The sequence below is a fragment of the Amblyraja radiata genome, chromosome 24, assembly GCF_010909765.2.
Source record: "Amblyraja radiata isolate CabotCenter1 chromosome 24, sAmbRad1.1.pri, whole genome shotgun sequence".
Classification (NCBI taxonomy): Eukaryota; Metazoa; Chordata; class Chondrichthyes; order Rajiformes; family Rajidae; genus Amblyraja; species Amblyraja radiata.
The window spans coordinates 20882129-20902936 of record NC_045979.1 but is presented as its reverse complement, the minus strand read 5'-3'; the positions used below and the strand labels follow the sequence as shown (position 1 = coordinate 20902936).

Here is a 20808-nt window from a genome sequence, read left to right as displayed (position 1 = left end):
GACTCAGGTGAGACCCAGGCTGCTGCTCCTTGGTCGACCAGTGTACCCACATATCCCCCTCCTCGCTCGTCCACCTTTATTCCCGAGGGGAGCCTCTCTCAGCCGACCTTAAAGCCGGACCCTGGTCCCCTCCTCTCCTACGGGCCTTGTTCCTCTACCATCATCCATCGTCGTCTCTGGCTCCATCCACCAGGTCTCTGGTCTTCAGGGGGCGGCTGCTAGATGATGGATAATTGTGATGAATATTGCAGGTTGCCAGCATCATCTGGCAGCTTGTTCTGGATACCAACTACTCTGTGAAAAATGTTCCAGAGATTCCCTTTAAATCTCCTCCCTTAAACCTATACCTTGTATAGGCCATAAGTTAGATATGCAGAGTCCATTTCCCATCTTTGTTGCTTCTAATAGTAAGATTAAACGAGAACTTACCAGTTTGAAGTTTGATCTGTATTTTATGAGGAGTTACGATGAGGGATTACGTGAAGAACCCGCTCAGTGCGCAGGCGCGGCATACTTCCAAACAGCGGTGTGGAATCACAGATAGACACAGTTATTTGAAGTAAACATAGTAAAGATAAGGAGACATCAATTTATTAGTTTGATCCATATAATGAGGGTGGGAGCGGAGGGCACGTAATCCCTCATCGTAACTCCTCATAAAATACAGATCAAACTTCAAACTGGTAAGTTCTCGTTTAATCTTACTATTTTACTTCGGAGTCACTTGAGTGACTACGTGAAGATTTCAAAGCTCTGTGATTTCAAACCGTGTAACAGTTTCATTTCACTCACTGCCGAAGTTCTTGAGGGAGGAAGTGTTATCGTAATCAACCAATGAGTCTATTTGTAGAAAAACACAATGGTATTTTTTAAACAATAACAACAAAGAATTAAGTTGCTCCCCTGGGCTTAAATTAAATATTTGCAGTTCGTAAATCTTTACTGCAAATAAACCAGGTTTTGCCAACGGCTTATTATAAAATTTCTGAACGGTCTTTTCCCCCCCACCATCCTGCTGTAGCCAGGATGTGGTCTATAGGCATGTCCATTCTTTAGCCGTCGACATGGATGCTGTCCTGGTGGAATAAAATTTGTACATGTTAGTGTTTATCCCAGCAGTTTCTAGCACCTGCTTGAGCCATCTCGCAATGGTTTGGCTCGTCACCCGACCATAAGGTTTTAGTGACTGACCCACAAGGCTTTTCATCTCCCTCGTATATTTTGGTTGTGTCTATGTAGGATAGTAGGTGAGTCATGGCACATAACCGTGGTTCTGGTGGGTAAGCCACGACTGGATTAGGTGTTCCTGGTCTGCTCTGTTTGATCAGTCGCTGGATAACGACAGATCTGGTCTGGAGCTGTGATCATGTTGTCCAGTCGCAATAGGTGTAGTGACTGGACCCTCTGAGCGGATACAAGTGCCATCAACATGAGCGTCTTTAGTGTAGCTTGCTCGAGGCCGGGGGATCTGGCTGGTGGCCATTCCCTGAGATATGTCAGGACCACACTGATATCCCAAATATGGGTATACCTGAGCTTAGGGCTTGATATTGTAAATGCCCTTCATCAGTTTTACCACCAGTGGATGGGATCCCATCGCCTGTTGTCCTGGCGCTGGTTGTTGATGGCACTGTAGCTGATCCCTACATCGTGGTGTAGATAGGCCAGGAACTCCAGTATGTTGGTGGCTGTAGCTGTTGCGTATGTCGTCCCTGTTTCCTGGCAGTACTTCTCCCTTTTTTGATGCTGGTTAAGTACTGCCTCTGGTGGATGTTCGAAGGGATGCCAACATGGTGATGGTTTGTTTGGACAATCCCAGTTCCAGGTAAGGTCTGTTCAAACTTGCAACCCAGGCGTTTAATTTTCTCATGGCATGGGTGTTTAGCTTACCTGGTAGGTAAGTAGCTGATAGCCAAATATGTCTTTCGACACACCATTGCCAAATCATGTTGACCAATTTGTCGCATGACAATGATTTTATGCCACCCATATGGCTAATATAAGCCATCACCGTAGTATTTATCAATTTGTAACCGAACATGCAAGTGCTGCATATTAGATACATATGCTTTTAAACCATAAAAGGCGCCCAACATCTCTAGATAGTTAATGCCCAGTGTAAGTAGTAATGATGACTCTAGGTTAGTCCATCTACCACCTGTGCTGGATATGGAGTTAGTCGCTCCCCAGCCTTGAGCACTGGCATCTGTTTTAGTAACTAAAGTAGGGTTAGTGATAAAGATAGGGCTGAAACTATGCCAAACGTTTTCTGCCCACCACTGTAGCTCTGATATTGCTTCAGTGGGTAAGTTCATGACACGATCATAGTGACCTGTATGTCGTTTTATTGCCTGTACCTTTGCTCTCTGTAACTTATTTTTTTATTTATTTTTTATTTTTATTTTTTATTTATTTATTTATTTTTTGATAGTGCAAAGGTCCGAATTGTGTAGCCGGAAATGCTGCTACCATTTTCCCAATTACTCTTGCTACTTGTCGAATATCCTTTGGAATTCAGTTGTTTGGCAGTAACATATGTCTCCATTTTGAAATGTATATACTTAACAAATTTGTTTAGTGATGTTAAGTCAATGATGATGCGACAGCCACCATCTTTTTTGGTTTTAGTGAATATATTTGATACAAATTCCAAAGGTTCATGTTTGGTCTTTTCGATGACCCCCTTTGTGATAAGTCTCACCAGTTCAGCTTGTCCCTCACGTTTCTCTTTGACAGAGGGAGAAATACCCTTTGGGGCCATTGTTGAACTGGCGGCGTTTTTTCTGACATGAATTGTATTTTATATCCACTATGCTTCAAACCGGTGCAATCTACCTCCTGTTAGTATTAAGCCTCCACCTCCCAAAAGGTGATAGGAACCAGACCCACCTACCTCCATGGTTACGGGTATTTCCTCTGATTCCCTTTGGTCGGACGAGGCTTGCGAGGTGTCTGATGTGACGTGTTTGTTGGGGGTTGGCGCATTTTCCATGGGGTCCGCTCTAGGCCCTGGTCTAAAAAAGACTTACGGTGAAAGTAAGCGGACCCCGAGCTTTCACCAGTGTTGAATGGCGGATGTTTACTGGTGGATGCGGCGGGGTGCTGCCACTTGGTGGTGTGTGTTTTCAGTTTGCTCGTTTTATACCCTGCCTTCCCGAAGAGCAGCCTGTCTGGCTCATCGGCTGGTGTTTTACACAGCCCGGCAAATCGAGGATTGATGGCAGGTTTGATGATTTCTTTCCGCAGATTATTAATTTCAAACTGCGTGTTACACAACAACGCAAGTGTATCCTGTTGATTGGTGGTCATCTCGGTGTTGTTTATAGAACGAGCAAACGAAGTGATGCCTGCTGTCAATAGTCGGAGTATCCGCTGCAGCTTTAGCTCGTGGTGCCGGATGGTTGCCCCAATGTGTCCCCAGATTTGGCTGTTCACCGCTGGTACTTTTTAGAGGTTCACAGTTCTCCGGCGCCGTATAGGTATCTAAAGCTTCATTAATCACCTGCCCCTGCAGAGCTCTGTTGGAAAGGTGATTGATACTTGCCGCTAGTTTGGCCTCTAGCGGTTCCCCTCCACGGGGTTTTGACACGTAGCGGCCCACTGCACCAAGCAGCTGTTCCTGCTCCTGCACCCCCTGCATACTCCCGAAATCTTCAGCCATAACCCCTTGTTCTGGACCAGCCCAGTCCTGGTCCCCAAAGTTATCCTCTGGAAAGGAGGATGCAATGGACAGTGCAGGAGGCACTGTAGAGGGAGTGCCTGACCTCCCTCTGCAAGAGCTCCCCTCCCGGGGTGCACCTTGCTGGAGCACCTGCTCCAAGAGCCGCTCCATGCGGCTCAGGCGGCTGTCCCTCCCCCTCCTGGGTGGAGAGACGTCCCCGTCCGACGAGTCGGATGCCACCGGCCGGTTGCTCTTCCGTTTGGCTTTGCCTCCAGCCCGCTGTTCAGACATTAGCGGAGCTGGACTCGGCTCGGTGTCGGGGATAGCGGGGCGCCCGGATAGCGCTCCTACCGCCTGTTGCTGCCCCCCCTTCTCCTCTTGCGGAGTTGGACGGGGGCAGATTTCTTCGAAAGTCTTGTTTTTTCTTTTCGCGAGAGCGCTCTTTCTGCGCATCTCGCTGGAGCTGCTTCAATTGCTGTTGGATGCAGCTCAGGCGGCTGTCTCTCCTTCATTTTAGGTAGAGACATGTCCCCGTCTGACGAATCGGACGCCACCGGCCGGATGCCTGTTCGGATGGCTAGATATCCAGCCCGCAGTTCAGGCACTAGCGGGACTGGGCTCGGCGCGGTGATGGGGATAGCGGAGCGCCCGGTTCCTACCGCCTTCTTCTGGAGCTTTTGCCTTGTAGATGCGAGAGCGCCCCTCAAGCAGCGCGTCTCGCAGGCACCTGCTCCGAGAGCCGCTCCAGCGGCTCAGGCGGCTCTCTCTCCCCCCGTGCGGGTGGAGAGACGTCCCGTCCCAATCGGGAACACCTGCCGGCTGCCTCTTCGGGTGGCTATGCATCCAGCCCGCTGCTCAGGTACTAGCGGGCTGGCCTCGGCACGGTGTCGGGCAATTACGGAACACCGGGTAACGCTCCTACTGCCTGTTGCTGCCCCCCTCCCCAACGGGAAACGTTCCTCCTTGAACGGGGGACAGTTTTGTTCCAGAGCCTTTTTCTCTGCCTGTAAAAAACACAAGCAGAAAAGAGGCTCACCTGTAAAAGAAACCCCGACCTCAGGGTACTCACCTGACGGTCCGGTTCATTCTGTAACGGGACAGCCTAACTCCCGTTGCGGCCGCTGTTGCACTGCTGGCGTAATGCCGCGCTTGCGCACTGAGCGGGTTCTTCATGTAGTCACTCACGTGACTCCGAAGTAAAATCTGATATACATCCCCTATCATGTCACCTTTAGACTTTAGTGATACAGTACAGAAACTACCCCTTTGGCCCGCGGGTCCACGCCACCAGCGACCACCCTGTATACTAGCACCAGCCTACATATTAGTGGCAATTTACAATTTCACCGAGGCCAATGAACCTACAAACCTGCACATCTTTGGAGTGTGAGAGGAAACTGGAGCACGTGGAGAAAACCCACGCGGTCACAGGGGGAACGTACAAACTCCGTACAGACAGCACTCGTACATGTCCTATCCATGTACCTGTCCAATTGTTTGTTAAACATTGTAATAGTACTTGCCTCAATGACCCCCCTCCAACAGCTTGTTCCATACCCCTCCTGCCCTTTGTGTAAACAAAGTTACCCCTCAGGTTCCCATTAAATTTCCCCCCCCCCCCCCTCACCTTAAATGTATGTCCTCTGGTTCTTGATTCCGCTACTCTGGGCAAAAGATTGTGTGGCTTAAGATACATGTTCAGCAGAAGTGTAAAACATTTTTCAGTGACGATGCATATCAGGACATATATTTTTGAAACCATTGTTCAGTATATTGCCACGGAAAGTTTAAAATCATGATTTGCATTTGATTTAAATGTAGAAGCATTGCAGTCATACAGTGTGGAATGGGACATATAGAGCAAATGCAATGGGCAGAAAGCTGGGCATGAAAGCATTGGGCCGAAGGGCCCGACTATACTGCACAACTTTGTGACTCAATGACTAGGATGTTGAAAAGACAAGACACACAGTGCTGGAGTAACTCAGCGGGTCAGGCAGCATCTCTAGAGAACATGGATAGGTAAGGTTTCGGGTCATGGACCCTTCTCCAGTCTGATTGTGGCGGGCAGAGGAAAGGGGAGGAGAAGAAGACGCTGGAAGAGAGGATGGGCAGGACAAAGCGGTGCAGGTAACCAGGTAACCTGCTGGACTAAGGTGTTGATGCAGGTTGCCATTGTGTAGAATGTGGAGAAGTGGCTGATTGGTGTAATGGGGAATGAAAGTGTTTTTATTGTGTTGGGGATATTTAATCGGTTTCTTTTCCTTTCAGTGATTTACGACAGTTGTCCACGGGCCATGGAGGCAGGGATCTGGTGGCCAAGGACCAAGTTTGGATTACCTGCTGCCGTGCCTTGCCCCAAAGGATCGACCGGTAACGTTGTCTTTACATTTTCACTTGTCTCAGAATAAAGTAATTCCTCGTTCTACACTTGCAATGATTCCATCGTTGACACGGGCTGGCCACGTGTTCTGATGTTACGCGAGGCGAAGAACGACTTCCAGGTCTGAAGAAGGGTCTCGTCCCAAAACGTCGCCTATTTCCTTCGTTCCATAGATGCTGCCTCACCCGCTGAGTTTCTCCAGCATTTTTGTCTACCTTCCAGTATCAGACTGAGATTTTGTCAGCCGACACAGCGCCTTGAACAGACTTCTACACACGCACCGTAGGAAGCACATTGTTGGGTGGCATCATAGCTTGGGTTGGGAGCAGCTCTGCCCAAGATGGCAAGAAACACCAGAGAGTTGTAGATGTAGCCCAGTCCAGCTCACAGATGTAGCCCAGTCCAGCTCACAGACCAGACCTTCCACACTTCATGCTTCCTCAGAAAATCAGCCAATATCATCAAACACTTGTCCCACCCCGGTCATTCCTCCTTCTCCCAGAAGCTTTCAAAAACAAGATTATTACAAGTTTAAAGATCTGTCCCTCCCCCTATGCTTAAAGCTATGCCCCCTAGCCTTTGTTATCTCCCCCCAGGGAAAAAGATTTTGACTGTCTACCCCATCTATGCCTCTCGCAATGTGATATGCTTCTATCATGGAGACGGTCACCAGTCCATCAACTCGGTGAAAGACGCTCTTTGGTCTGACTGAAACTTGCTGGCCTCCTAGCAGAGCGAGATGTCCTTCAGGGAATGTTGCCGACCGAGGTCCCGACCCAAAACTATTGAGTACATAGTCTGAAGAAGGGTCCCGACCTGAAACATCACCCATCCTTTCTCTCGAGAGATGCTGCCTGACCCGTTGAGTTACTCCAGCCCTTTGTGTCTATCTATGATTACAGTCAAGCCATCCACAGTTACAGAGACAGTATAAAGGGAATAATGTTTGGTGGAAGATAATAATGTCTAATGATTATGGTGATGGCCACATGCCTTTGTCTTTGGAGTGTGCTTTGGGCATTCGCTAAGATCCTGTTATTTTCTCCATAGGCACGGGTATTCGACACTGCGATGAGCACAGGGGTTGGCTCCCTCCAGATCTGTTCAACTGTACCACCAATACCTTCGCCGAGCTGAAAACCTTAGTAAGTCTCTTAGTTTCATTTACTTTAACAGGCCCTTCAGCCCACTGGATCTATGCCAACCATCGATCACCAGGTCACGCCAGTCCTATGATGTCCCACACTCGCATCCCTACGCATTAGGGAGGATTTATAAAGGGCCAACAGACCTACAGACCTGCACGGCTTTGGGATGCAAGAGGAAACCGGAGCCTCCGGAGGAAATCCACGCGGTCACCGGGTTCGATCCTGACCTCAGGTGCTGTCTGTGTGGAGTTTGCACGTTCTCCCTATGACCCCTCTGTAAATTGCCCCGGTGTGGAGGGAGTGGATGACAAAGTGGAATAACATAGAAATAGTGTGAACGGGTGATCGATGGTCGGCACGGACTCGGCGCGCTGAATGGCCTGCTTCCATGCTACATCTCTAAACTAAAAACAAAAATCAGATTTTTCTTTAATTTTGTACTGCAACTACGCAGCCCAACACACACGAGATGGCTCCTTGTGACTCATTTTGTGGGCAATGCTTTGGTGATTTTGCCGAAGGGACTGGTCATTTTCTGGGGGCATATTTCTTTCACACAGGCTGAGAAACTGAAGAGGAACGAAACGGTGCTGGACATGGACAAGTCGAAGAGAATAGCCCTGCAGTTGTGGAACGCCACTCAGCACACACGCAAATATTTTGGCAGCGATGTGAAGATAGCGTACCATGTCACCTCAAAGATCTTGGAATTTGAGAACTCCCAGCGAGGCTTTAACTTGGCGGCAACCCAGGACGTCCAGTTTACGGAGGTAACGCACCTAGAGATGGTCAACGCAATTCACGGCACCTCAACTACTCAACACGTTGGGTGCAGTCACTTGTTATCACCTAGTTTAGACATTGGGCGGCACAGCGGTGCAGTGGTAAAGCTGCCGCCTCACAATGCCAGTGACCCTGGTTTGATCCCGACTACGGGTACTGTCTTGTACAGAGTTTGTCCGTTCTCACTCTGACCGTGTGGGTTTTCTCCGTGTGGTCCGGTTTCCACTCCAAAGACGTACAGGGTTGTAGGTTAATTGTCTTGGTATAATTGTAAATTGTCCCTAGTGGGTGTAGGATAGTGTAAGTGTGCGGGGATCGCTAGTTGGTGTGGACTCATTCGGGCGAAGGTCCTGTTTCCATGCTGTATCTCTGAACTAAACTAAAAATTTATACGAACATGCTGCACCAGATTTGTTAAGAACCCAAATTAGAAGACGGCATTAGTTTAAGGTGAGAGGGGAGAGATTTAACAAAATGCTGAGGGCAATGTTTTCACACACAGAATGGTGGGTTTATGGAACTGTCAGAGGAGGCAGTTGAGGCAGGAGTATCTAGACATTTAAAAGACATTTGGACTGGTGCATGGATAGGACCAGTTTCGAGAGATACAGGCCAAACTGAGCTAAATGGACTTGTTGGGATAGGGCTCCTTGGTCAGCATGGATGAGTTGGGCCGAAGGGCCTGTTTCTGTGCTGAATGACTCTGACTTTCCACTTGTCAGTGCTCAGCAGCATCTTGTCAAAGTAGACCAGTATCCTGTTTGTTACTGAAGGGCCTATTTCCGTGCTGTATGACTTAAACTTACAAAATTCTTAAGGAGTTGGACAGGCTAGATGCAGGAAGATTGTTCCCGATGTTGGGGAAGTCCAGAACAAGAGGTCACAGTTTAAGGATAAGGGGGAAATCTTTTATGACCGAGATAAGAAAAACATTTTTCACACAGAGAGTGGTGAATCTGTGGAATTCTCTGCCACAGAAGGTAGTTGAGGCCAGTTCATTGGCTATATTATAGAGGGAGTTAGATGTGGCACTTGTGGCTAAAGGGATCAGGGGGTATGGAGAGGAGGCAGGTACAGGATACTAAGTTGGATGATCAGTCATGATCATATTGAATGGCGATGCAGGCTCGAAGGGCCGAATGGCCTACTCCTGCACCTATTTTCTATGTTTCTATGTTTCTATGTCTCTTTGTTTCACATTATACTAAAGTAAATCGCGACATCACAAGCTGACCTCTCGCAACCCCTGCCTCAAGAAAATTGACATTGAATTTACTGAGTGGAGAAATGCCTTGAGGTATTGATGGGGAATGAGCCAGCTTGAAATTTTCCTTTTCCTTTTGAAAATGAAGAAATTGATGCACAAATTGTGACAGGAGATGGGAAGAGCTGGAGTTGAAGGAAGGAAATCTTCCCGTGGAGTGATTATTCCAATAGAAATGTAATATAATGCAGAGAGTTGTGGATGCAGCCCAGACCATCACGCAAACCAACCTCCCTTCCATTGACTCCATTTACACTTGACGCTGCCTCGGCAAGGCCACCAGCATAATCAAGGACCCGTCACTCCCTCTTGTCCCCTCTCCCATTAGGCAAGAGGAACGGAAGTGTGAAAACGCACACCTCCAGATTCAGGGACAGATTCTTCCCAGCTATAACCAGGCAACTGACCATCCTATCACTGACTAGTGAGTGGTCCTGATCTCCCATCTACCTCATTGGAGACCCTCAGACTATCTTTAATCAGACTTTTCTGGACTTTATCTTGCATTTATTCCCTTTATCCTTTATCTGTATATTGTGGACGATGTGAATGTAATCATGCATAGTCTTTCTGCTGACTGAATGGCATGAAATAAAAAACTTTTGTTGCACATGTGACAATAAACAAAACTAAACTATATTACTCTGAAGGTAGACAAAAATGCTGGAGAAACTCAGCGGGTGAGGCAGCATCTATGGAGCGAAGGATATAGGCAACTTTTCGGGTCGAAACCCTTCTTCGACCCGAAACATTGTCTATTTCCTTCACTCCATAGATGCTGCCTCACCCGCTGAGTTTCTCCAGCATTTTTGTCTACCTTTGGACCTCTGCAGTTCCTTCTTAAACAAATATATTACTCTGAAGATAGACACAAAATGCTGGAGTTACTCAGGGGGCTAGGCAGCATCTCTGGGTACAAGGAATGGGTGATATTTCGGGCCGAGACCTTTCTTCAGACTGAGATTCAGGGGATCATAAGATCATTAGTGATTGGAGCAGAATTAGACCATTCGGCCCATCAAGTCTACTCCACCAGTCAATCATGACTGATCTATCTCTCCCTCCTAACCCCATTTTCCTGCCTCCTCCCCATAATCTCTGACACCTGTAGAGGGAGACACAGAGATATGGGAGGGCAAGGTGAGACATCAAAGGGAACGAAGCTAATGGTCAATGTAGAATAGATCATTGTTAGCTAGGGGAAGGTGACAACGAAACAAACAGAGATAAAATGTAATCAGGAGGACTATCTGTTGTTTTTCAGAACCTTATTGAGGTTGGAAGCTCGATCCTTGATGCGAGTAACAAGAGGCACTGGGATCTCATTCAACAGACGGATGGCGGGGCTGCTCACCTGCTCAAACACTATGAAGATTACGCAAGTGCGCTGGCTCAGAACATGAGGAAGACCTACCTCAGCCCCTTCACCATCGTCACCCCAAACATCGGTGAGGAATCCAGTAGCACTAGGGGCAACTTTGAGACGGTAACATTCGGAGACACCAAGATCTGTGGGCGGCACAGTGGCACAGTTGGTAGAGCCACTGCCTCACAGCGCCAGAGACCCGGGTTTGATCCTGACCTCGGGTACTGTGTGTGTGTGTGTGTGTGTGTGTGTGTGTGTGTGTGTGTGTGTGTGTGTGTGTGTGTGTGTGTGTGTGTGTGTGTGTGTGTGTAACATGCACCTTCTCCCTGCGACCGCATGGGTTTCCTCCGGGTGCTCCGGTTTCATCCCACATCCAATGGACATGCATATTTATAGGTTTATTGGCCCTCTGTAAATTGCCCCTGGTGAGTATGGACGATAAAAAAAATGCGATAACATAGAACTAATGAGAACGGGTGATTGATGGTCAGCATAGACTCAGTGGGCCGAAGGGCCTGTTTCCAATCATTTTTGTTTAAATAAACCTGAAAGAACTGCAGATACTGGAACCAAGCGCAAATTATCACGCTCACATGTGCCGAGGTATCGTGAAATACTTCACATGCCATCCGATTAGATGAGATAATACTATACAGAAATAAAACCAAGTCAAACACAAGTACAACAGGTAGAGCAAAGGGGAAGATACAGATTGCAGAATATAGTTATCAGCGTTGTAGCACTCCAATTCCAGAGACAAAGTCCAATGGAGGGGGGGGGGGGGGGTAGCAGGGGTGTTACTTGAAATTGGCGAATTCAACATTCATACCAAGATTAACTATTGAAAGTTTAGTTCTGTTCCGTTGAGTTGAGTTTATTATTGTCACGTGTACTGAGGTACAGTGAAAAGCTTTTCTGCTGCATGCTTTCCAGTCAGCGACAAGGCTGTAGATGATACATGTGCTGGTTCTCAGACTAACAGAAGCAATTTTATCCAGTGATTTCCGTTGATCGCCTTCACAAAGCGAACTTCTCCGGAGTGAAGCTCCCACGCTACGACTTCATCCGAGGAGAGAAACCGCGGGATTTGGAAACAATTGCAATCCTTCCCGAGTCGATCTTCACACCGGCAGAAATCAAAGGTAGGAATACTGTCGTACAAGGCAGGTGTGCTCGTGCGGTGAAGTCGGGTCAGGTTTTGACCTGAGGTGGCACAGTGACGCAGCGGTAGAGCTGCTGCCTTACAACGCCCAAGACCTGGGTTCGATCCTGACCCTGGGTGCCATCTGTACAGAGTTTGTAAGTTCTCCCTGTGACCGCATGGGTTTCCTCCGGGTGCTCCGATTTCCTCCCACACTCTGATGATGTGCCGGTTAGTATGTTAATTTTTGGTAAAAATTGTAAATTGTCCCTGGTGTAAGGTAGTGCTAGTGTACGGGGAGCACTGGTTGGCACGGACCCGGAGGGCTGAAGGGCCTGGTTCCGTGCTGTATCTCTGAATTAAATTAAACTAAAACCTACACTGTCTAATACGTGTAAAATGGAATTGATGTGCTCCCTTTCTGACTCGGATACCTAATATTCAATGTAATATTATATTTGTGATCGAGAGCCAGTTTTAAATTTCTGTTATTAATTAACAGCGCACATTAGAAACCCAGGCTGCTTAAAGCACAGACAGGAGGGTTCAATCAATGTGTCATCTTAAGACATAAGGAACTGCAGATGCTGGATTCTTAAGCAAAACATAAAGTTCTGGAGGAACTCTAAGGGTCAGGTAGCATTTGTGGAGGGAATAGACAGATGGCGTTTCTGGTCAATATTCAGTCTGAAGTAGGGTTTTGGGACAGGAGCCTTCTTCAGGCTCAAAACAGTCCCTTCTTCTTGAAGAAGAGTCCCAAATCGAAATGTCGTCTATCCACTCCTCCCCCCACACAGATGCTACCTGGCCTGATAAGCTCCACGAGCAAGAATCCAGCATCTGCAGTGTATTTCTGACTCAGTATTTGTTGACGGATGTTATGATTGGATTTAAGAAAGCACAAAGTTTGTTTTGTTCGTGTTGCCTCCCAGAGAGCTCGAAAGTGCCAACCCCCTCTCCTGAAGAGGAGAGCACGCCCTTGAACAGAAAGAGACGGCATCCAGATCCGATTGAAGAAGATGCCATAGTCAGCATCATCATCTACTGGTCACTGGGAGAACTTCTACCAGAACAGTATGATCCTGACAAAAGAAGTCTCAGGTAAAATCCTAATCCTCACAATTGCCCAACGAGTATAGAGCAGCACGGGAACAAGCCCTTCGGCCCACAATGTGCATGCCGAACATGATGCCAGGATAATCTAATCTCCTGTGCCAACAAGTGATCCAGACCCCTCCATTATCTGCATCTCCATGCACCCATCTACAAGCCTCCTAAAAGCCTCTGTTGTATGTTCCTCCTTCACCACCCCTGGCGATGGATAGGTACATGGATTGTAAGTGTTTGGAAGGATATGGGCCAAATGCGAACAAATGGGACCAGTGTCGATGGGGCATCTTGGTCACGATGGATGACTCCATGATGGTATGGAAGTCACTTGTTGGTTAGGTTTCTGCGTGGGGATAGAAACATAGAAAATAGGTGCATGAGTAGGCCATTTGGCCCTTCGAGCCTGCACCGCCATTCAATATGATCATGGCTGCTCATCCAACTCAGTATCCTGTACCTGCCTTCTCTCCATACCCCCTGATCCCTTTAGCCACAAGGGCCACATCTAACTCCCTCTTAAATGTAGCCAATGAACTGGCCTCAACTACCTTCTGCGGCAGAGAATCCCACAGATTCACCACTCTCTGTCTAAAAAATGATTTTCTCATCTCGGTCCTAAAAGACTTCCCTCTTATCCATAAACTGTGGGGATGATGTGAATGCTTTCTGCCGCAGGGTGCCGAAGCGGCCAGTGATCAACAGCCCTGTGGTTACTGTGGCCGTCCACGACCACGATGAGTTGCTGCAACACCAACTGGAGAAGCCCATCAGAGTGCAGTACCGGCTCTTCCACACCGAGGAGAGGACCAAGCCCATCTGCGTCTTCTGGAACCACTCCATCCCGTAAGACCTCACTCGTTGGTTGCGCTGACAAGGAACAAGAGCAGTATAGAAGGGAACTGCAGATGTTGGTTTAGATAGATAGACACAACGTGCTGGAGTTACTCAATGGGTCAGGCAGCATCCATGGAGAAAAAAAGATGGGCACCATTTTGGGTCGGGTCTGAAGAAGGGTCCCGACCGGAAACATCACCTGTCCTTTTTCTCCCAGGAACCGAAGATGCTAGTTTACAAAAAAGGAACACGTAAGTGCTGGAGTAACTCAGCAGGTCAGGCAGATCTCCGAACAATATCCATAGGTGACATTTGGGGTCAAAACTTCTTCAGACCTCATCTTTATCCAATAAAGTATCACCATTATCATCATCATGTTCTCCGATATTGGATCCATCATTTCCTATCATCATTCTAGCATAATCGCTTATCACTTATCCATGTTCTCCAGAGATGCTGCCCAAACCACTAAGTTACTCCACCACTTAGTGTCCTCACTTATTAATTGATTGATTGATTGAAGCACACAGCAAAGAAACAGGCCCTTCAGCCCATCGAGTCCACACTGACCATTGACCATTCACACTAGTTCAAAGTTAATCACCTTTTGCATCCGCTCTCTACACACTAGGGGCAATTTACAGGGGCCAATTAACCTACAAATTAACCTTTTTGGGTTGAGGGGGGAAACCCACGCAGTCACGGGGTGAGCATGCAATCTCCACGCAGACAGCACCCAAGGTCGGGATCGAACCCGGGCCTCTGGCGCTGTGAGGCAGCAGCTCTACCTGCTGCGCCATTGTTATTTATTGTACTCGAATGTATTGAGGAAATGATTGCATATTATCTAAAATATGTCAGCGCCAGAACATTACTGGGTGCTTAGGTAGTTCAATAAGAGCTGTGATATATGGCAGCAAACCTGTGGTCAGCCTTGCCTTATGTCGGAATGATGGATGTATCCAAACGCTGCAGACAGATTGATTTTCTTTTTAATCTTGTGTCACGATAACCCCAGCTCCATTCTTGTCCCACAACGGGCGCTCTGTGAAGTATTTCAGTCTGATAAAATAAATCTTTTCTGTCCTGAGTTTGATTTTATGGAATCAGATGTCAAAAATCAAAAATTGGAATTTTCCATTACAAGCCCCTTTGATGATGCACTGACCCGGTAACTGAGGCACATGCGGCCAGGAAGGTCAGGGACAGTCCTGTCCAAGGCCATCAGCTGTTAGCTGGTCATATCTTCATACTCCAGCCATTTACCAATCTGAATCGATGGGTAGTTTAGTTTAGAGATGCAGTGTGGAAACAGGCCCTTCGGCCCACCGAGTCCATGCTGACCTGCGACCACCCGCTCACCAGTTCTATCCTACACACTAAGGACAATTTTTACAGAAGTCAATTATCTTACAAACCAGCACATCTTTTGAGTGTTGTGGGAAACCAGAACACCCGGAGAAAATCCACGTGTTCGCTGAGAGAACGTTCAAACTCCATACGGACATGCACCGGTAGTCAGAATCGAACACGTGTCTCTGGCGCTGTGAGGAAGCAACTCTACCGCTGCGCCACTGATAATTTTGGTGAAAAAAAGGGGGTTGAGGGACACTGGTTTGGGGAGAGGAGGATAGTGAAGGAATGGAGGGGAGGGTAAACGTGGAGTGAGTGGAGGGGGAGAGCTACGTGAAGGTGGAGGGAGGAGATGGTGAAGGTGGCGGGTGGTGGAGGTAGGGTGAATGTGGTGGAGGGGATACTTGATCATAGTGGACAATCGGCAATGTCGGACGTGATTCCCCTCCCTCTGTGGTCCGATATAACAAGGGTTTACTGTGTAGGTGTTGCTTGTTTGTTTAATGGGCCATTTCTCGTTTCCGGGCCGGTGCCGGCACAGACTCGGTGTGTCGGGCGGTTGGTCGTCGAAGGGATGTGAATTAATCTTCCGCAATGCGAGCCACATCAGCTGCCAGTGCCACCATATGACCAGCTTCGCTGTCCTCATGGACATCTCCAGACGAGAGGTACGTCACTGCCCTTGTGTGTAGACCTGGTATTGGAGCGCAGGAGGATGGGGGTTCAACACTCTTTTCTTTGTCACATATGCAACTGCACAGTGAAATTCCTCTTGCATACATAACACACGTGGATGCCTCCATGTCCAAAGTCCGGTTGGCCCGCGTGCTCGATGTACTGGAGCAGTTCTTGTGAGCCGACGTCCCTTTCCTCTTCTCGCTCGGCCAACTTTGTGTCCTGGGAGGGGGCGCCTCCTGCAGCCGACCGTAAATGCGCTGGAAGTATTACGCAGGTTCACCCTCCTACCAGCCCTCGCTCCTCGTGCCCGACGTCTCCAGCCTGTCCCACCGTCCGAAGGGCCTTCGGGCTATTTTAACTATTTTACACAAAGGGCGATGGGTATATGGACTGAGCTGCCGGAGAAGGTAGTTGTGGCAGGTACTATCATAACTTTGAAGAGAGATTTGGACAGGTACATGGATGGGATAGGTTTAGAGGCATATGGGTCAAAAGTGGGCAAGTGGGACTAGTGTAGATGGGGCATGTTTGCCGGTGTGGGCAAGTTGGGCCAAAGGGCCTGTTTCCACACTATATGTGACTATGACATCTTATTGAGGGACGTGCCTTCCTCACTTGACATTCTGACGCACACACCCTACCTGCATTGTGCCAGTATCCATTATCATCTCAGAATACCCTTTCAGAAATGGTTTACCACTATGATGCCTGGATTTGGGGGTATTAGCTACAGGGAGAGGTTGGACAGAGCTGGATTGTTTTCTCTGCTACGCCAGAGGTTGAGGGGAGACCTGATAGGTATATGAAATTATGAGAGGCACAGATAGGGTAGACAGTCAGAACTTTTTTACTAGTGTGGAAAAATGAAATACTATAACGCACAGCTGTAAGGGGGAGTGGGGCAAAGTGTAAAGGAGATGTGCCGGGCAAGTTTAGAGTGAAATAGTTCTCATATATCTTAAGTTTTTTTACACGGTGTTGGGTTCCTGGAATGCACTGCCGGGGGTGGTGATAATAATAATAATAATGGATGGGATTTATATAGCGCCTTTCTAATACTCAAGGCGCTTTACATCGCATTATTCATTTACTCCTCAGTCACACTCGGTGGTGGTAAGCTACTTCTGTAGCCACAGCTGCCCTGGGGCAGACTGACGGAAGCGTGGCTGCCAATCTGCGCCTACGGCCCCTCCGACCACCACCAATCACTCACACACATTCACACACATTCACACACAGGCAAAGGTGGGTGAAGTGTCTTGCCCAAGGACACAACGACAGTATGCACTTCAAGCGGGATTCGAACCGGCTACCTTCTGGTTGCCAGCCGAACACTTAGCCCATTGTGCCATCTGTCGTCCCACCTTTGGTGATGGAAGAAGATACGATTGTGGCATTTAAGAGGCTTTCAGTAGGCACATTGGACATGCAGGGAATGGAGGGATATACGTGCAGGCAGAGGAGATTAGTTTAACTGTTCGGCACGGACAATGTGGGCTGAAGGGCCTGTTCCTGTGCTACGTTCTATGCCAGGGGTTCCCAACCTTTTTGTTCCCGTTTACCCCAGGCAACTTTAATAGCAAATAACAGTGTCATTTCACTTATTTATGAACAACTAATGATGAACAGATACCGACCGGTATACCTGAACCAAACACAGTCAGTCAATGAGAAAATATATGTACAAATCCAGAATCAACAAATTTACCCCCTGGGTAGGCGAAATTTACCCCCTGGTGGTAAATTTACCCAAGGTTGGGAACCCTTGTTCTACACTCTATTATCGTTGACACGGCATTTTGATTCTTGTAAGAAGATTGCATGCTTATTTCCATAACATTACCATTTAAATTAAAATCGATAGAGCCCTCTGGTGAGTTTTGTTTACGTAGCTTTGTGATTTGAAGAGGTTACTCGAGTATAGCGAGACTTTGTTTCTTTGACAAACTCCAGTGAAGCCTTGAAGCCAATAATAGTTCAGGCAACCCGAAGAATAAAAAAGGGGAAAATAAAAATGGGTTTAATAAGGAGACAATTAAACAGCATTAGTTTTAAGGACTTGAAGCATATATAATGAAAGCTAAAGCCAGGGAAAGAAATAATTTACATTTGTACGGAGGTTTTCATAACCTCACACCTGACAAAACGCTTTGAAGTGTGGTCATTGTTGTATTGAAGGTAAATACAGCTGCCAATGCACCAGCTCCCACGAGCAGCAATGCTAAACTCATTGGCCAACGTATTTTAGTGCAATAAGCCTCCAGCACAACAATTTTACTCTGAATGATGCCAAGGATTGCTTGGTGTTCCACATAAGGGTGGTGCAGTGGTAGAGTTGCTGCCTTACAATGCCAGTGACCCATGTTCGATCCTGACTATGGGTGCTGTCTGCACAGAGTTTGTACGTACTCCCCGTGACCATGTGGGATTTCTCCGGGTGCTCCGGTTTCCTCCCACACCCCAAAGACGTACAAGTTTGTAGGTTAATTGATTTAGTGAAAATTGTAAATTGTCCCTTGGTGTGCAGGATAGGATAGTACTGATGCATGGGACGATTACTGTTCAGCGTGAACTCGGTGGGCCGAAGGGCCTGTTGCCACACTGTATGTCTAAAGTAAAGAAACCGGAGCACCCGTTGGAAACCCACGCGGTCACAGAGAGAATGTGCAAACTCTTTATTTATTTATTTATTTAAAAAAATTATTAGAAGCAATTGTACAAAGTTAAAACATTTGGCATCTAAAATTATACAATTATTGTACAGCTTCATGTTTAACCTTATAACCTGAAAATCAAAAAAGAAAAGAAAAAGAGAACAAGAAAGGGATAAAGTGAAAAGATAGATCGAAAAAGAACAAAAGAAAGTGCCCTAAACTACCAAAGTAGTGTGGCTGAAAGATATAGAAATAAGAAAAGAGAAAAAGAAAGGTGGAGATATACCTTGCCCCTCGTCTCCCCCGCCCACCTCACCCAACCCGGCATCGGATTTAAGTTTAAATTTGTGTTGCACCATGCTATTCTTGTAAGAATTCAGTGAAGGGTGTCCATGTTTTGAGAAATTGATCTGGTATTTGCCTAATGTTTTCCAAATGTAGTGCCTCCGACATGTTTGTGATCCACATCTTCACTGTAGGGACTGTTGTGTGTTTCCAAGAATGTGCAAACTCCACACACACACACAGCACGGGAGATCAGGATCTCTGGAGCTGTGAGGCAGCAACTCTACCACTGCGCCACTGTGCTCACCGTTAACTATTTTGCTTCTGTCTTACATTTCTGTTTCTGCAACATTCCCACAGAACGGAGAGATCCTGCCGCTGAAGCTGGTCACCTACTCCACGGTGGGCGTGACTCTGGGGTCCCTGTTCTTCTCCTTCCTCCTGCTCCTCATGCTCCGCTCCCTTCACTCGAACCAGCATAGCATCAGCAAGAACATGGTGGTGGCACTCTTCATGTCCGAGCTCATCTTCCTCCTCGGCATCAACCAGGCGGACAACGCGGTTAGTACCATCAACGGTCGGCCACTCTGGTGACCACCAATCGCAGGCACATTTGCCGACGGGTCCAGCTTAGATGGGGCACTGTGGTCGGCATGGATGAGTTGGCCCGAGCGGCCTATTTCTGCGCTGCCTGACTCAGCAGGCACAGTGCCGCAGCGATAGAGCTGCTGCCTTACATCACCGGAGACCCGGGTTCGATCCTGACCGTGGGTGCTGTCCATACGGAGTTTGTACGTTCTCCCTGAACTAAATATGAAATGCTAGATGAACTCAAATGGTCAGGCAGCATCTGTTGTGGGAGTGGACAGATGATGTTTGGGCTCACACCCCTCCTGAAGAAGGATCCTGATTTGAAATGTCTGATAATAATTCTGCTCCTATAACATGAATTTATAATTTAACTCAAAATGCTGGAGGAACTCAGAGGGTCAGGCAGCATCTGTGGAAGCAAAAGGTATATGAGATGCACCTTTTGCTTCTGCAGAGGCTGCCTGACCCACTGAGCTCTTCCCCGTGTTCAATTTTCTTCATGTGTGACCAATTGCCCAGAAATGTTTCTCCAGTCAAGAGGCACTAAATGCACTGTACAGCTCCGACTCCCCGGTTCAGTTCCTAGGCTTCAATGTTTAGTTTAGTTGAGAGATACAGCGCCGAAACAGGCCCTTCGGCCCACTGAGTGCGTGCCGACCAGCGATCTCCTGCACATTAACACTATTCCACACACACTCAAGACAATTTTACATTTATACCAAGCCAATTAACCTCCAAACCTGTACGTCTTTGGAGTGTGGGAGGAAACCTAAGATCTCGGAGAAAACCCATGCAGGTCACAGGGAGAATGTACAAACTCCATTCAGACAAGCACCCGTAGTCAGGATCGAACCTGGGTTTCTGGCATTGAAAGTCAGTAGCTCTACCGCTATGCTACCGTGGATGGATAGACTCCAGAGGCTGAGTGCATCACTGCTGGCTCAAGGTTTAGAGCCGCCCGCAAGGCAGGTGCATGTCAGATGTAAGCTAAGTGGTGACAAGTCTCACAGGACCCATGTCGAAGCGATCACTCCGTCACTGGTCCGGTATATATCAGCCTATAGATGCATTTTCATTAGTCAAGCTAAGAGTGACTTATTGTCATTTCTCCCAATCAGAAAATGTCTTACTTGCCTGTCCCGCTGAGTTACTCCAGCATTATCTTCGGTTTAAACCAGCATCTGCAGTTCCTTCCTACACCATAGTTAGAGTATTGTGTTTAGTTTTGGTCACCATGTTATAAGGAAGATATTGTCAAGCTGGAAAGGGTGCAGAGAAGATTTACGAGGATGTTGCCAAGACTTGAGGCCCTGAGCTATAGGGAGAGGTTGGGCAGGATAGGACTTTATTTCTTAGAGTGCAGGATGATGAGGGGTGAAAGATTAAATAGAGGTGTACAAAACTATGTGCGGAATAGATCTGGTAAATGCATAGAGTCTTTTGCCTAGAGTAGGGGCATAGGTTTAAGGTGAGGGGGAAAAGATTTACTAGGAACCTGAGGGTATAATTTTTTTTTAATACAAATGATGGTGGGTATATGGGAGATAGTTGAGGCAG

At 47.5% G+C, this 20808-nt stretch overlaps 1 protein-coding gene across 5 annotated transcripts in view; it reads left to right on the top strand.

The window, feature by feature from the left end:
- Positions 1-20808, top strand: part of celsr2 (cadherin EGF LAG seven-pass G-type receptor 2) — a 190378-nt gene that overhangs the window by 153039 nt on the left and 16531 nt on the right. For all 5 annotated transcript variants that reach the window (XM_033042557.1, XM_033042559.1, XM_033042558.1 and 2 more), the window contains exons 16-24: positions 5933-6034; positions 7095-7189; positions 7753-7962; positions 10504-10687; positions 11604-11747; positions 12679-12847; positions 13532-13699; positions 15585-15711; positions 19021-19221. In XM_033042557.1, coding sequence (XP_032898448.1) covers positions 5933-6034; positions 7095-7189; positions 7753-7962; positions 10504-10687; positions 11604-11747; positions 12679-12847; positions 13532-13699; positions 15585-15711; positions 19021-19221 — 1400 coding nt within the window. The remainder of the gene's footprint in view (positions 1-5932; positions 6035-7094; positions 7190-7752; positions 7963-10503; positions 10688-11603; positions 11748-12678; positions 12848-13531; positions 13700-15584; positions 15712-19020; positions 19222-20808) is intronic.